The sequence below is a fragment of the Rissa tridactyla genome, chromosome Z (genome assembly GCF_028500815.1).
Source record: "Rissa tridactyla isolate bRisTri1 chromosome Z, bRisTri1.patW.cur.20221130, whole genome shotgun sequence".
Lineage (NCBI taxonomy): Eukaryota > Metazoa > Chordata > Aves > Charadriiformes > Laridae > Rissa > Rissa tridactyla.
The window spans coordinates 34205487-34221133 of record NC_071497.1 but is presented as its reverse complement, the minus strand read 5'-3'; the positions used below and the strand labels follow the sequence as shown (position 1 = coordinate 34221133).

Sequence of the window (15647 nt, the reverse complement as noted above, 5' to 3'; positions counted from 1 at the left end):
CAAGTAGTTACTTCAGAGGAAAACCTGTACCTTTCCAGTCCAGAGAATGAAAGAAGTTATTTGCATCAGTACTACTGCTGTGTGTGGATTCTGTATCAGTAGGCACACTTTCTGAAGACTGCTCCAGCTGGGATGCCTCTGCTTCATATTGCGCAGTTGAACCCGGTTGTCTAGGCAGCTCTGGTTTCCCTATAAAATAGATTTTAAGCCAGAACCCTTGTAAGAGAAACTTCTAAAACTCAGTTCTAGTCACAGCATCTGGTATTTGACTTGCAGACTGACTGCTATAGCAAGACAACTATCTCAAAGTATCTGTTACCATGCAAAGGCAAATTTCCACCCCCAGTCCCCTTTGAAATTACCCTTATTAAATATGGTTCAACTGCAAATACCGGTAAGACCCTATTTTCCACTATAACATTAAATTAAGTCAGACTCATAGCAAAACACTCAAGCATTCTATTTACATTTGTAGGAAAATGTAATTCACGCCCTACTTGTACCAACCATCCCCTAAAATATGCAAGGCTATGAACAACATCTGCAATAAGGAACAGAACAAAAGAAAAGAGCAAATGCAGCTATAGAAAACAGAGTGTAAAGCCAGAGAAGAACATGAAGTTGTTGACAAACATCTCAAAGGAGTTATGTAATACACTGTGTGCTGTGATTAACTACTCCTTACATTTCTTTCTTTACTGAGATCAGACATTAAGTGACTTTTGTGTAAGACTGAGTTGGGCTGAGTTACCTACTGCTTACCGAGTTACCTGCTATATCATCTCTCAAAAAGGAGGTTTCCTCAAGGCAAATAAGAAGACTCCCTAAATTAATATGTATTCATCGACTATTTCAAAAGAATGGGATGAATGCTTGGGAAAAAGCTTTTTTTCCTAAATCTAAATACCAAACTGGTACAGCACTTTTTCATTCTCCTTCCACATGCTGAGTTGTAGCTCACAGAGATGCTGAAATAGTCTGTCTCAAAACATACGTGAAAGATCATGATGAATGAAATAGTGCAAATCCATTCATTTTAATAAGGCAAGTTTTTGCTTTTGTCCTATTCCCTTCCCAGCAGTTTTAAGAAATATTTTCAATGGAATTTGAAACCCTTACATTCAATTTGTCAATTGGAAAAGAAAGTGACTTAAAAAAAATACGAGTAATTTTTACAGATCCTCATTATCAATGAAACACCCTAACTTCAGTGACCTGAGCTGTGTTCACAGTAGGATTTTTAAAATCTATATAAACTAAGTTAAATAGAAAAGACCTAAATCATAATACAAACCCAACATATCCCACAAAAAAAAAGACAAGACAGCAGCAACTACCTTGTATCAAAAGAAATGTAATTTAAGGTGTACCATGTTAAGAGCAGAGAGTAAGATCTCATGTATGGTGTACTAAAATCACCACAATAATCTCTGTCATGCTTTTTATTCTGGAAGCACAGAGAAGGTTTAAGAGCCTTACTGAAAATGTCAAAGCCAATTACTAATACCAGCAGAAGAAAGATACTGAATAGCATTAACTGGAATTAACGCAGTCATCTACAGGTGAAGCACAAATATGTAGTATTAAAAAAATTAAATGTCTGCTGGACTACATTATGAAAAGTTGCAAAATTGAATTACATTGCTTGGCTATACATAAGAAGGACCTCAATAGAAACATTTTTACTTAAGATCATTTGTGAGGATTTGAAATTATAATGGTGCCAGTTTAGCCAAATATAGCTCTTTCAAGACATTTTGCCTACAAATCTTGCCTGTCACAATTCCATTTGCTAAAATCCCTGCAAATAGCATATTCATAGCTTTAAAGCAAGAAAATGTAATGACAGTGGAGGTAAGACAAGAATAATTATAATCCATTACTGAAGGATAATTTATACTCCTTCATACAATGCAAATTTTTAAGTGATATTTACAAAAAAACACCTTTTAAATGTCTTTCACTTAAAGGAATGTCAGAAGTGAAACAAAAGCCTCAAACACTAAGTACATTAGAAACTTTATCATGTTCTCTATTTGTTCACGAGATTTGTTACCAAATTTTGATAAAATCTCTTGTTGTTCCTCTCGGGTGGAGAAAAGGATCTTGGGATTCAGTCCCTTTATATTCATGTTATCCCACGGTGGCTGTTCACAGCTAGGTCTATCTCTTGGCTCCACCTCTACTTCCAGATTGACTTGAAATAAATCAGGATATTTCTCTTGTATATCACAGGCATCCAGATCATACCTGCAAAGATGCATACAAGTAGATTCTTGATACTGATGGCTAACTAGATTAAATTCAGCGCAGTCGAAGACAAAACTTTAAAGCTGTTAGTATAAGGGTTCAAACACACTGTATTTGTTTACTTTTTTCATATATTTTAAACAGGTGGTATTTTGGTACAGAAATTTTTTTTTGTATCATGTACAAAACATTCAATTTCCTTGAGATGAGAAAACAAAAGAATCTTACTGGAATCAAAGTCATCTACTTCCTACATGGACTATATTTCCGCCCCCCACCATATGTTGGTTTGACAGGTTAAACAGTTTCAAAGAAAACTTCTTCCAGTGTTCTACAAAAGGGTGTCAACATACTTGGCAAATTTCACTGTGGTGGCATTTCGCGGCACAAAACCTGTGTGGAACTGAATCTGAAACATCTTCATCGAAGCCATCTGTTGAAAACAAGGAATACAGGGAAACTGCTTAAGTCTACATGAACAGTACACACAGTGTTCTGCCTTTACTATAATGCAAAGTATTTTCAGTATTAAAATATTTTACAGTGTTTGTTTTTCTACTATTTCAGTTTAACTCCATGTACACTTCATCTTGATAGACTTAAATGCAGTTTAAGACAGAACATAAGTAAATCCATTACTGCCAGAAACAAATCAAAATACCTTGAACCAGATAGGTCTCACCACTAACCTCAAACAGACTATCAGAGTCTATTAAATATTTCCAGACCCCGTTCTACAGGTTGAGACTGCATGACCTTTATTACTTTTCTAAATAACATACACTCAGAAAAACTCATTGTGCAATACTTTAATCAAGAAATATACGTCATACATAAAGGATTTCATTCAGAAGAGTTTTAAATGTAGCACATTTAAAAGGACACTTCGTAAGACATGCAGGGTTCTTTTTCCTGTGCAACTTCAAGTCAACCATTCACCCCAGATTGTATAGAGCTTTTCCAAACCAATTCATTATAACCATTCAACTTTCCCAACTCTTTCTTCTGTTGACAGGAAAAACTACTTTCCCATGCCTGATCAGCATATGCGAGAGTCCAGAAAATGCTACCATAGAAGATTCACGTAGCTCCTGGTCTCGCACAAATCCAAATTACATCAAAATGATAAATCCACAATGTATTTTTTCCCTGGCTTTAGCTACACCACACGCAGAATAGTCTTCCCAGTCCTTCACAAAGGAAGTCACACAGTACAGTCCAGTAAATATGATAGACTAAAATTGAATTATGAAAGCTTTCCTTGTAAATGAGCATTTATTGAACACCATAACCAGAAGTCAAGCAACAGGGAAAGCACTGCCAGCAGGTTGAGGGAGGTGATTTTTCCCCTCTAACCAGCGTTGGTGAGGCTGCATCTGAAGTCCTGTGTCCAGTGCTTGGCTCCTCAGTACAAAAAACATGGGCACACTGGACAGAGTTTCTCTGATCATCCATCCCTACGCTGAACTACATATGAAAACCCGAACGCTCTATTAAATCAGTTTTCTGTCTGCTATGCAAGACATTTCCTAGGAGATAAACTATATCCTCTCTCAAATTAACTGTAAGCAAGTGGGAGACAATCACAAAGACCAGCTCTAGGCACTTAATACCAATATTGAAATGTGGTAGTTCATCTCCTTAAGAGTTCTGCAGAGAGCTTCAGGGGGCAATTTAGAATATTGACCCATCAAAGCTCCAAACCAGGATCATCACAAACAGTGTTACTGTATCATGTGTTACAGCAGATGGATGAGAAAATTCTAACCTTTTCTGATCAGTGAATAAATGCTACAGAAACCACATAAAAAAACCCCATCAGTGAAACTAAGATTGCACAAGGAGTATAAGCTAACTTCAGCTGAATTTTCCCCAGTTCTATGCCTTCTTCGCTGATGACCTTGAACCACACACTAGTTACTTTTGTGCATTAGAGAATCTTTTCACTGAGCTTTCAGTTTTAGGGTGATCTGGAAGTTCTGGCCCATAGCACTGTAGGGACATTAAGAAAGTCTGGAACCTCTGCAACATGACAAGATTTGACACTCATCTTCCTACACACAAAGCAGAAAAAACATAGGGAAAATAATTTATTTCAGTAATAGTAGATATGTATGAATATGCTTGTTTCCCCCATGTTTCCTCCACTGTCTGCAGAACCTCTGGATCAATTTTCACAATGCTCCAAGTTATCCTAAACTTTGCACTTCCCCTTCCTATCTTTTATACAGATCTCCAAGTTTAATTTGTGTTACTCATCTGGAGGAAAAAAAAAAAACCAAAACCCACAAACAACAATGCTGCTTTAAATTTGAAGACAGGCTTCATTAGCAAGTTTTTTTGTGATTTTTTTGAAACGTGCATTCTCCCTAGGAGAACAAAGACCAGTAAGAAAAAACAGTTATAAAAACTCAACCTGGCTCTAGAAATAGGGTACAAAACCACAGGAATTTTTCCAGCCTGTTTTGTACAGGAAGTCCCTGGAATTCCACTTTTCTATTGAGTAGTATTTTCCCTTGGGTTCCAGTTTGTGTGTACAGAACTAAGAAGTTCTGGCTTGTTGTGCAATTTAACAGATTAACAATCACTGCCTCAAAAAACTGGCTAGAGGTCTTCCTGAAAATATAGTAACTATCACTATTGAAGTAATTTCCAGAAATGCCTACCAATAAATGCAGAGCACTAAGAATGGACATACTTAATTGGTCTTGAAAAGGCTGAATTCCTAAGTACATGAAAACCTCACACATTTCTTTGAAGAAAGAATAGCAAATAAAGCCATGTACTTAATGAGATCACAAATACAAGCTGATACAAAACTGCAACAAGAAAAAGCAAATCCTCCACTTAGGCTGCCAAATTTATCGTTACCTTGGCTTGTAGTCGGCCTCCTAGTGTTGACCTGGCATGATAGATTACAATAAGAACATCTCCCTGGACTGTTATGCCTAGTGGAATTACTGCTTTTCCATCTTCAATTTTAAACTCCCTGAAGAAGAAACATAACCACATTTAATTTCATTTAAAAAAAATAGTGCATTACCTTACGTTTAGTTTGGTGTTTCCAAGCTCTTCAATAGCAAGCCATGAAAATGCGCTTGAAGTTCTTGTTAAAGAATTTGCTCTAAATAATTAAAACTCAAAAGCTGGTCTAAAAAGAACAAGATTAACAGTTGCCTACAGCAGAGCAACAGACTTATTTAGACCCACAGTTCTCAAATCAAATATGGGAGAAACATGTCTTCAAGGAGCTGCTGGGAAATGCAAGAGAGAATACTATGAAGAAAGCTGTTCCAAAGAAACGTGCAGAGAGAACTGTAGCTGCATTGCTGTGATACGTTAGGACTCCCACTGAGGGACAGTGGTAGAGAAAAACAGGGGAAAATGTTATTATAAGACCCCACACCTGGTTCTGTTCCTGCTCTCTTCAAATTCACTAAACTGCTTACAGGGCTTGGATTTACAGGAAAGCTAGAAAGACTCTGGTATTCTCTCATCTTTCCTCTGTGACTACCCACACCCAGTGCTGCTAGTACCATTTGCAATTCCTGTGCTGTATTACAATAGCAGACACAACTGTACAGGGGCTAATAAGCACTCCCTTTACAGCTGGCATGCCTGGGACATCCTTACTGTTTCCATGATTGAGACATGATGTTCAATTCAGTACATGCACACCAGGGATCAGTCTTCCTAGCTTATACCACACGGAGTGAGAGGAAAGAGAGTCTAGCTCACCTCTGCTTCCCAGTGACCACTGTGCCACCCCACCATCAGCCCCACTTTCTGCAGAAACAGATCCAAGCTGCTATAACCACATTGTCTCCTCCCCGTGATTTCTCTTTCAAGATCAGCTCTTTCAAGACAGAGGAGTTGTTCCATATGTTAAAGAAGTTTTTTGCTCAACTGGCACATGCAAAATCATGCTTTCTCCTCACAGTGAAGACTTCATATTTAAGTTAGTCTAGAAAAACATAATGTGCTGTTTCAGAGCAAATCATAACCTGTACTTACTTCATTTTGTCGTATTCCTGGGAGGTGGTAGTTACTCTCTCATCTCCCACATAAACTTCACAAAAAGGCCTGCAGCCATTACGCTGCTTACTGAAAAGAGGAACTGGAGTCATGATGATTGATCTGACAAGGATGGGCTTGCTGTGAGGAATAATGGGCTCTTCAGCCATCATGTCACACATGTATTCGATGTACCTGCCAAAAACCAAAAGGTACGCATTTAGTCAGGGAACCAAACTCTAAAGATGGGTGAACACACAGGTGAGCTACTTCTTTTCACATCCAGCCACTAAGCAGTGACAAAAGGTAACAATAAAACATTGGGAACACTTTTACAGCACTTCCAGCAAACAGATTTTCAATTCTGGTAGAATTTCACAGAAGTAAAATGAAATAGAAACACAGAGAAATATTTAAGATCCCTAGCTAGCCTCTCAATTTAAGGACAGCAACACGGTTTCTGTACAAAAGCGCGGTGGCTGTATCACAACAGAAAAATATGCCTAGAAAACTGAATACAGCACTGCATATGAAGTCATCTGCACCTGTGTCCCACTTTCCAGACAACTCCAGACATTGCCTTAGGTCTGTAGTTTTACATATATTCCCTTGTAAAACAAACTAGCCTAATCTTTCCAAAGGCCAAACTAGGCTTCGCCAAACTAGAACTATTTTGTGTCTTACACGTAATGGATCCAAGTTGCACAGCAGTCCTGAAGTTAGTAGCTCAAAGCTTCCTAAAGCCTTTAAATTTATCCTCATTAATATAAGTTATCTTGTAGAGGACCCATTACATATACTAAAAGTAAATCTGTCATTTACACTTAACTAATCCTTACTTCTCGCCTTTCCAAATCTAACTGGTTTTGTAGGAAATACCCTTACTACCGGTGTCACTCGCTACTGAGACTTTATTGCTGTAAGATCTATCAAATTAAATCAAGTGATTAGTTTAAAACATCTGTCAAAGTATATGAAAGTCAACTCTGCATGTACTCCTTTAAAAGCAGAAGGCATTCGTACCTAAACATAAAAGACTGACAGAAACCATTATTGGTCTTTCCACAGAACTTGCAATGTTATGACACAGTACTGTAATAAACCAGTAAACATGGAATAAGTCCTACACAGATGGAAGAGGATTTTATACTTCAGAGCATTCAAAAGCACTGCATAACCTTGTTTTTACTCCTAACATTGTTCCACTACAGGTCATACTTGACTCACTTTTGATAAGAACATCATGACTAACTTAAAGGCTCACAAAATTCATGACTATTTTCTCTAATCACGATACATCTGTTTTTCCAACTATTCTGTTCAAACAGACACTATTGAAATAATTTTCCTTCCTAAGAAGCATCCTGTAAAAATAGTAGCATATTCACAATTTCCTAACTACTTGCTTCAACAGTACCCTACAGACTGATACTGTACCTTTTATGAGAAGGCCAAATACCAGGAGGACAGCGTTTCATACTGAACATATAAACTGCAGCTTCAGCAGTAGTGAAGAGACGACAGAAACACAGAAAAGAACAAACTACAACAGCAGATGCTGCTCTTCCATCCTACAAAAAAAAAAATATAATTGTAACTTTGTTATTAAACCTAATGGAAAAAGCATTACAGAAGTTACTGAAGAACATGATCTCCTTATTTAAAGTAATGAAATCCAAGGTCTAGTGCAATCATTAGATTTGAAGTTTGTATCTGAAAAAAATGTTTTCGTTTGATTTTCACACAATACGAAAGAAATTACATATCTGCCACCCCAAATGTGAATAATTGCTTTAGCTTAACACTGTTTGACATTTCCAATTGATGTTTACTACCTTGCTATCACTAATACCTGTTTTTGTTTCCTGGCTGCTACCTGAAACCCCCATTCAATGCTATTTTTAGCTGATAACCATGGACTTCCACTACAAAAGAAGTCCCAAGATTCAGAAGAACTAAGCCACACCAAACTCTTCAGTCTTCTACTAAAATTGCCTGAGATTAATAGCTTAATAATAGATTAATAAAACTAAGACAAGGAAATTAAAACACTGAACCTCTTTCTGCAGGGACTACAGCTACACACATCCCAGATTCGTGCCTACACTGTAACAGACTGAAGATTCAGAAGAGGTAATGGCTGACAGAACAGGACTTCAAGTTTTTCTGCTAACAACACCAAACGTATTTTTTTGTAGTAATTTGGCATATGAGCATGGAAGTGGGGAAGAAGGAAATGCTTTTCCTCAACTTGTTTTAACAGGCATTTCTTTCAAAGCTAGGCATCTATTCTAACCATTACTTAGATGAATTAAAAGAAGGTCTGTGAGCACCGTAAGAGCCAGTGCCTTAAAGAGTAGTTCAGCAATTTAATATTATTACTGCTGGTGTAACTAGCAAGCCCAATGATTTCCAGAAGTTACTAAACTAGTCTATGATTCTATGGGCTGGACCCTGCTTTTCAGTTAAATTTCAGACAGATGGAAAAAAACATGGTCCCTACCCTGAGATGCCCACACTTAGGACAAAACATTAATGAACAGAAAGGAAGAATGAAACAACATTGATCAGCATGACAAGCAGTGACTTATGTACGCTTGTGTTACAAAGCCAGCTCCAAACTAAAGCACCACACCAAGGGGGGAAAAAATCATTGTACAAAGAGGTCAGCAAGCAAGTCACAGTAAACGCTTTGCAACTGTGGCACAAAGTCAGAAGACAACTTTACAAGACTTTAAAGATCACTTGACAACCAGAAATACATAATTCAAAATAAAGAGCATCTTATTCATTACCAAGCAAATCCGATAACAGAATCTTGCACTTCAGAAAGAAGCTTGATAAGTTGCAGAATGGGAGCAAAAGAAACACTGTCTCATCTCTAGATGGGAGTAAGAATTTCAATTTTTCCCTGTATGTTTTTACAAGGATAATGAATCTTGGCTACATAAATAGGCAATCCTCAGGCATTAAAAAAAAAAAATCAATAAGGCAGCAATAAAAAACAATGATCGGAAAAAGCTAGATTTTGAGCATAAGTTTGTCACAAAGAGTCAAAAAGCTAGAAGAGTTTTCTGTCTAAACTATTCTGAAAAGAAATAACCTTCATAAAAGAAATTACGCATAACTTTTCCTAGTGTGCCTATAATTATCTTAGCTTGGTTCATTTAAATACAGGTCAAATACAGCTATCTGAAGGAACACGTAATCACACTTAGAGTGCTGCCGTTACAAGTCTCTTTGCCATTAAGTTCTACCAAGATGACCTTGTACTCACACCTTCTTAAAGCTGTGCAAGTTTTCAAGGATGACCATCACTGCATGGCCCCAAATAATTACACAGAGCAAAGTGGTTACTGCAGATGTCTAGGAGTTACTCCAGCCTCTGGCATATATGCTACAGTCTTGTGAAATCAGCAGAACAGGATGCCCATTAAAAACAGATCCCTGTCATTGCCAGACCAGACTCAACTGTAGCTGAAGTGGGGAGCTGCCATTTAAACCTTGTTTTCAACTGCTTGTTCTCAACTGGATCATTCAAATTACGGTGTAAAAATCTAACAATTCACTGCATTAATGCAAACCTCTAGAGTAAAGATCAAAAGACCAGGAAGCCCTATGTAGTTCTGAATCCTGGCCACCTAGAGGCAGTATTTATAAGAAGCAACTTTCATGTTTTGTTATCCAAGAAAGTGTATTAGTCTAAAACATTCTACCTCTACCAAAGTATTCTTTTCAACCCAGATTTCCTAGCTTTTAAATCTACAAAAATTTTCAGCTAGACAAATCAAAGGCACATATTGCAGCTGTCATCCATTTCTAGTAGTTCTGGTATATGCTCTTTGCATCACATCTAACATGCAGCCTTATATATATACACAAGATCCCCTTACACCTGAGGAATGAATGAGGAGCCTTAAACAAAACATTTCAAAGGAAAGATGTTACAAAAACTGCTGCCAAGTCATTACTTCTGCTTCTATCATGTGATCACTTCTCAGTATCATGTGATACTGAGATACTATAAGTATCACTTTAATACAGAATTAGACTCCTAACCTCACAGCAGCCATGAAAATCCCATCGGTTTTCAGGAGCTGGCATTAAGTGATCTTTTGCTTGCAAAACTCTGTTTAAGGAAGCACACTTGGCCAGATTAACAAATCATCTTTTAGCGCTCTGACAGTGATATTCCATATAAACTACTATACCATATCAAAGGACTGTTTTTTGAATGCTTTCCAGCAGCACCATATGCATTGTAACAGCTGTCATGTTTCTCTTTTTACTGTGCAGGAAAATAAGAAGCTCAAAATTTCTCATGCAATTCTCTTACACAAACATGACAGTAACCTCATGTTTTCAAATCTTGAGCACAGTGATTATTCTTTAAATTCATTTTTCCCCTCCATGTTTGACACAAGGTGGTTCTTTATCAAGAGTTTTCTTGCCATAGCAGTCTGCTGCCAGCAAAAGCAAGTTCCACCAAAAGTCTCATAGTCAGTTTCTGCAATTCTTCTGATAGAGATTACATTCTAAATGGACAGTAGTGGGAAATGCAGTGTACATCCATCTGTTAAGCTGAAAACAAGAACAAAAAACTAGAGCAAACACTGAAATAGCAGAGCGGATTCTTTCTCTGAAAGGCTACTTTGCTTTAATCCCTCTTATATACTGCCTTCTATGCTACATTCAAGTTAGTGAGGGCTACATAACCCTACTGATTTGCCTAAGGATAAAATTTATGCAAATAATTCTCCTCAAGACAGCAGGATGGAATTTCCCCCAGGCCTCACAGTAAAGAAAGCCAGTAACATTCACAAACTGAGTTGATGCTAGCATCCTTATTCAAAATTAAAAGCTGAATTGAGCAAAGCACTTCAGACTTAAGCCAGTTTCTTACAAGGCAGTGCACAATGCAAACGTTTTTCTGGTCCTGTTTCAGCCATAAATGCATGTTCTTGCATATGCTATAAAGATTCTGAAGATTTGGTGCTCGTCTTGCTGGCCAGCCACATTCAGAAACCTGCAACAAAAGCAACAGCAAAGGTGAGAAATAAGATTACATAGTCACATACGTTTGCATAGCATAAGCTGTGTATATAAGAGGCAATTTTACACTTCAATGCCACCTTCAGGTAGAAATTAAGCAAGATGCTCAAGAACAGTAATCTTCCAATGTAAGCACCACTTTATACGATGAAGCACAATAAAACTCTGCTCTATAGTCTGCTGCACTAGAAGCATCAACAACTTGGAACTATCTGAAGTACTATCTGAAATTTTCTTAGAGCAAGAAATAAAGTAAAACAGCTTCCAACTTGATTTGTGCACATGTTCTCAAGCAAAACAAAACAAACCCAGAAAAAACTTGGTTTCCTTTTACATTTGTTCTTTATTCAATAAGCCTCAACATTTAAGTAATATTCCTTCTGCAATTAGTGCTACAAAACACTACCAAATAATCAGCTTCACTCCTGAGAGTCTATACTCTTAAAATCAGCTGTCCAGTAAGAATGCAGTATGTGAAAACTGATCCTTGAGCACTCGTAACGCCTAAAGAGCAGATGTTCTGCCAGGACCAAGGAAACAACTTACAAAGCAAGCTTCTTCTATTTCATTTTAGCCAGGAGCCCAGTTGCTGAATGTGTAAGACCAAATTTTGGTATCAGCAACATGTTTTCTTACCCAGATAAAACAGTTCATTGGTTACCCTGAGATTAATTACCTGAACTGACTATCACAAAATAATTCTTAATGAGATTATTATTGTGCCAAGCTCAGGAAAAAAGTCTGAAAGAAACAGTCTCACACAGCCTCCTGTGGCTTTTCACTGTATTCTAGTATTTAATAAAAAAAAAAAAAAGGGCAGTTTCAGAAAGTGTCACTTTGCAAGAGATTTAAATTGAATGTTCTTTCGTTAGTGAAAGCTTACACAAAGTCACCACTGAACGACTAAAAGCTAAGGCAAGCAGTCCTTTGTATTCCTGTTCATGTCAGGATTCAATGTGCGCTTCACTATATCTCAAATGTTACAATAGCAGTGAAGGAATCCTATTGCAGCACTACAGCTACAAATCAGAAAACAGTCCAGAAAACTAGGTGTACTCAAGAAAGCATGAACTTTTTTTATTTACTGTTTACTTTCTACTCAAACACTAGTTTTGTTACAAGAGGTACACCATACAACACCTCCTTTTCCTTTGGCTATGTTTTAAGCTCAAAATGTTATTGTTAGCAGAACAATGGAGAGTACACAACCTTTGAGAAACCTATTCCAAGTAGGATTCAAAATTAGCAGAGAAGACTTCAAAACTACCAGTAAGTTCAAGCAAGATTAAAGATATTTGTAAAAGTTCCATACAGATAGCATACAGCAAGAAAGCAAGAATATACGATTTCATAAATACCTACTAAGCAAAGCGTCAGAATTAAGAATTTCTGAAGCTGTTCTCCTCTGATCAAATTTAAGGCTTGTCATAATCATCTTTTGCGGCACTAATGGAAAACTAAGCTTCCTTAAAATCCTACGTGGCTGCTCTCATCCAGCACTGAATAATGAAGTTAAGTCAGTTAGTATTGTTCACTGTGCAGCTGGATTTCAAAGATGGACAGGGAAATTTTCCCCAATATATTTAAAGAGTTTGTTTTCCAAATAAAATAGCTGTCTGTCTTTGTTTTTAAAAAAGACAACAATGCTTTGTAGACACTTCCTAAATACTCCCAGCCAATAAAATGGGCAGGAACCTACAATGTTTTGACAAGTTATGGTCTACTATTACTTCCCAGCAAAACAAAGATTGTAAGAGAAAATGAATGTCAAAAAGATAAATGTAGATGAGAAGAGTTCCAGATCACTGGTAGAGTTAGCTGTGCTCTTATTACCGTTCACAATATCAATACATCAGGAATATCAGGGTATAGGCATATACCCTGGTATCTTGCATAGCCAAAAGGCTTGCATAACCAAAAAAACATCCCCAGGGTAAATAATGGGCCAGTCACAGAATTTATCATTCCCTAAACAGAAACAGACAGCTTTGTAAGCTGAGGAATAAATCAGTTCACTCTGTCAGCCTCAGTGGGCTTTCCAGCAATCTTGTGCTAAAAAGCATTGCTAAAGATTTTGCTTTGTACGAGGTTTCCTGCATGATTAAGCTTTGCGTTCCACGTTGAACAGCCTCTGCCTGAACCTCGTACTGAATCATATGCAGATAAAGAAGCTGATTACCTCCACCAGGCAGTAGTCATTTTTTCAGGTGTGACAATACTTTGTCTTGTCTAGAAGTTTAAAAGGAAGGAAACGACAAGCACTAGACAGAATACATTAAATATACCTCAGCCTGACAGTTTAAATGAACGTGGATAACTGAAGTAATACTAAGAATGGCTCAGGAGGATAAGGCCCAAAAGGGGTTTCCTGTAACAAATAATGCTTCTACACTCTCCTGTGGGCAGTTGGTTTTGTGGGGAAGGGACATGATCACTACAGACTGAGGTGAGGTCTCATGTGGCCAGTGCTAGACAACTCACAACATACTAACAGTCTCCACTGTTGACCTAATTACAGGACAGCTGAGGTGAATGTAGGAGCCAAAGTCCAGTATCTCAGCACCTAACAAGCTATCCTCACTACCTTGTTACTGAACTGGGCAAACATCTTCATTTTAGTACCAGAGAAACAGGCAGAAATGCTACTGGAGCTCAGCTAAGCTATACCAATACTTCAGGCAGTAGCAACAAGCAGTCAGCTAGGGCTGAGCCAATATGGAGTCAAGCAGTACGCAGTGGGACAAGGAGAAGGTCCAGTAAATAGGTTGTGCAAATCAGTCACCAAAGGAGTACTACCTTTGATACAGGAAAACCTCTGAATGTAGGAGAGATTGACATTTTAGTAAGTTTTAAGTATGTTAAGTATTCTCCATTTGAATCTGAAACATGTAAGGTACCCATACATGTTTTCAAAGATATCACTACCCTAGGAAACACAGCCTTTAATCAGTAAGATTAAAGATTAGTCTTCAATCAGTTAAGTTTGGATTGAAAGCAAAGACAAGCAGAATATAGGTTACGCTTTGATCTTGTGTGTATACTTACTCTTTTGTCATCTTTTTGATTATGCAGCCTCCTTCAACATATTTCACAATAAAAAGCTGAAGGTATAATCAAGACATTGTATTGAAAGACCTTTTACAGAAATACACAAAAACTATACATACCCTATTATGGAATCTTGAAGGCCTGTATGTTCTTGGAGAGAGATTGTACACAGCATAGTGGCCAGGATGTTTAGAGTCCAGACATAACCGCACATCTTCTATGTTATTTTTTATGGCAGATTCTACACCTTCAGCTGGAAAGGACATCACTGAAGACAGAACAACAAACACAAGGTGAAGTATTCACTTTTTTCATATATTAAGAACAATCAGAAATTATTCTTAAGACAGACAGAATTATCATACCAGCAATTCTGGAAGTGATGTACGATATATCCAAATCTCCTTTTGCATAACTGAAACAGAACACATTGGAGTTAATACTGGGAAATAAAACCACTCAAGCTGTAAGTCTAAAACCCAGGTCTCTCAGGCTACACCCACCACCATGAATAACGTTTCATTTCTTCTATCTGAGGCTTGTTACCTCACACTTCAAGGTTTTCAGAATAGAATTTTCAGGATAAACATTTTATTTGAATAGTTACTCATTTACATCAGTTGCAACAGAAGTATCTCTGGGGATTTTGTACAGATGCCTTCAATGTTTAACTCATTCCTCTAGCCCCTGCTCTTACTGATAAACATTGTAGGTAACAGTTTGAAAGCCTAATAAGGATGCCTTAACATCTTTAATGGAGGACATCATAATGCTTAAAAAACAAAGACCATTTGTTGAAACTTTACATTTTACATGATGTAACTCTGTCATGTTACGACCTGGCCCAGATGGCCATGCTGCCCAATTTCCGGGTTCCTTATGAATAGAGGGTACCTGAATCTCTTTCCTCATTTAAATCATTCCTCCAAAAATTCACTGCCAAAACTCCCATAGTAAGCAAAGCATTAATCACTACTCATCTCTTTCTCGTATAGTTGTGCAGAATTTCTAAGAGCAGCCTTTTGGAAAAATAATCTCCCGGTAGTTTGGTTTTTTGGGGGGTTTTTTGGGTTTTTTTGTTTGGTTGTTTGGTTTTGGTTTGTTTTTGGTTTTTTGGTTTTTTTGTATTGAGGTACATTCCCTTCATTTCTACCTAATCACCCACGTTATGCCAATAATTTACTATTTTAAAAGCATTATTATTTTTTTGTTCCTAGTGTACCTGTTATGTAGCAGGACAAAAAAGCTCGAGAAAAAGACTGAAAAGCCCTAGTGCAGGCCAA

At 37.4% G+C, this 15647-nt stretch overlaps 1 protein-coding gene across 4 annotated transcripts in view; it reads right to left on the bottom strand.

The window, feature by feature from the left end:
• GAK (cyclin G associated kinase) overlaps positions 1-15647 on the bottom strand; it is a 76900-nt gene that overhangs the window by 22217 nt on the left and 39036 nt on the right. For all 4 annotated transcript variants that reach the window (XM_054186504.1, XM_054186505.1, XM_054186506.1 and 1 more), the window contains exons 12-20: positions 14730-14779; positions 14484-14632; positions 11168-11290; positions 7702-7835; positions 6265-6459; positions 5122-5239; positions 2604-2683; positions 2057-2250; positions 31-189 (exon numbers count right to left, since the gene is read on the bottom strand). In XM_054186504.1, coding sequence (XP_054042479.1) covers positions 31-189; positions 2057-2250; positions 2604-2683; positions 5122-5239; positions 6265-6459; positions 7702-7835; positions 11168-11290; positions 14484-14632; positions 14730-14779 — 1202 coding nt within the window. The remainder of the gene's footprint in view (positions 1-30; positions 190-2056; positions 2251-2603; positions 2684-5121; positions 5240-6264; positions 6460-7701; positions 7836-11167; positions 11291-14483; positions 14633-14729; positions 14780-15647) is intronic.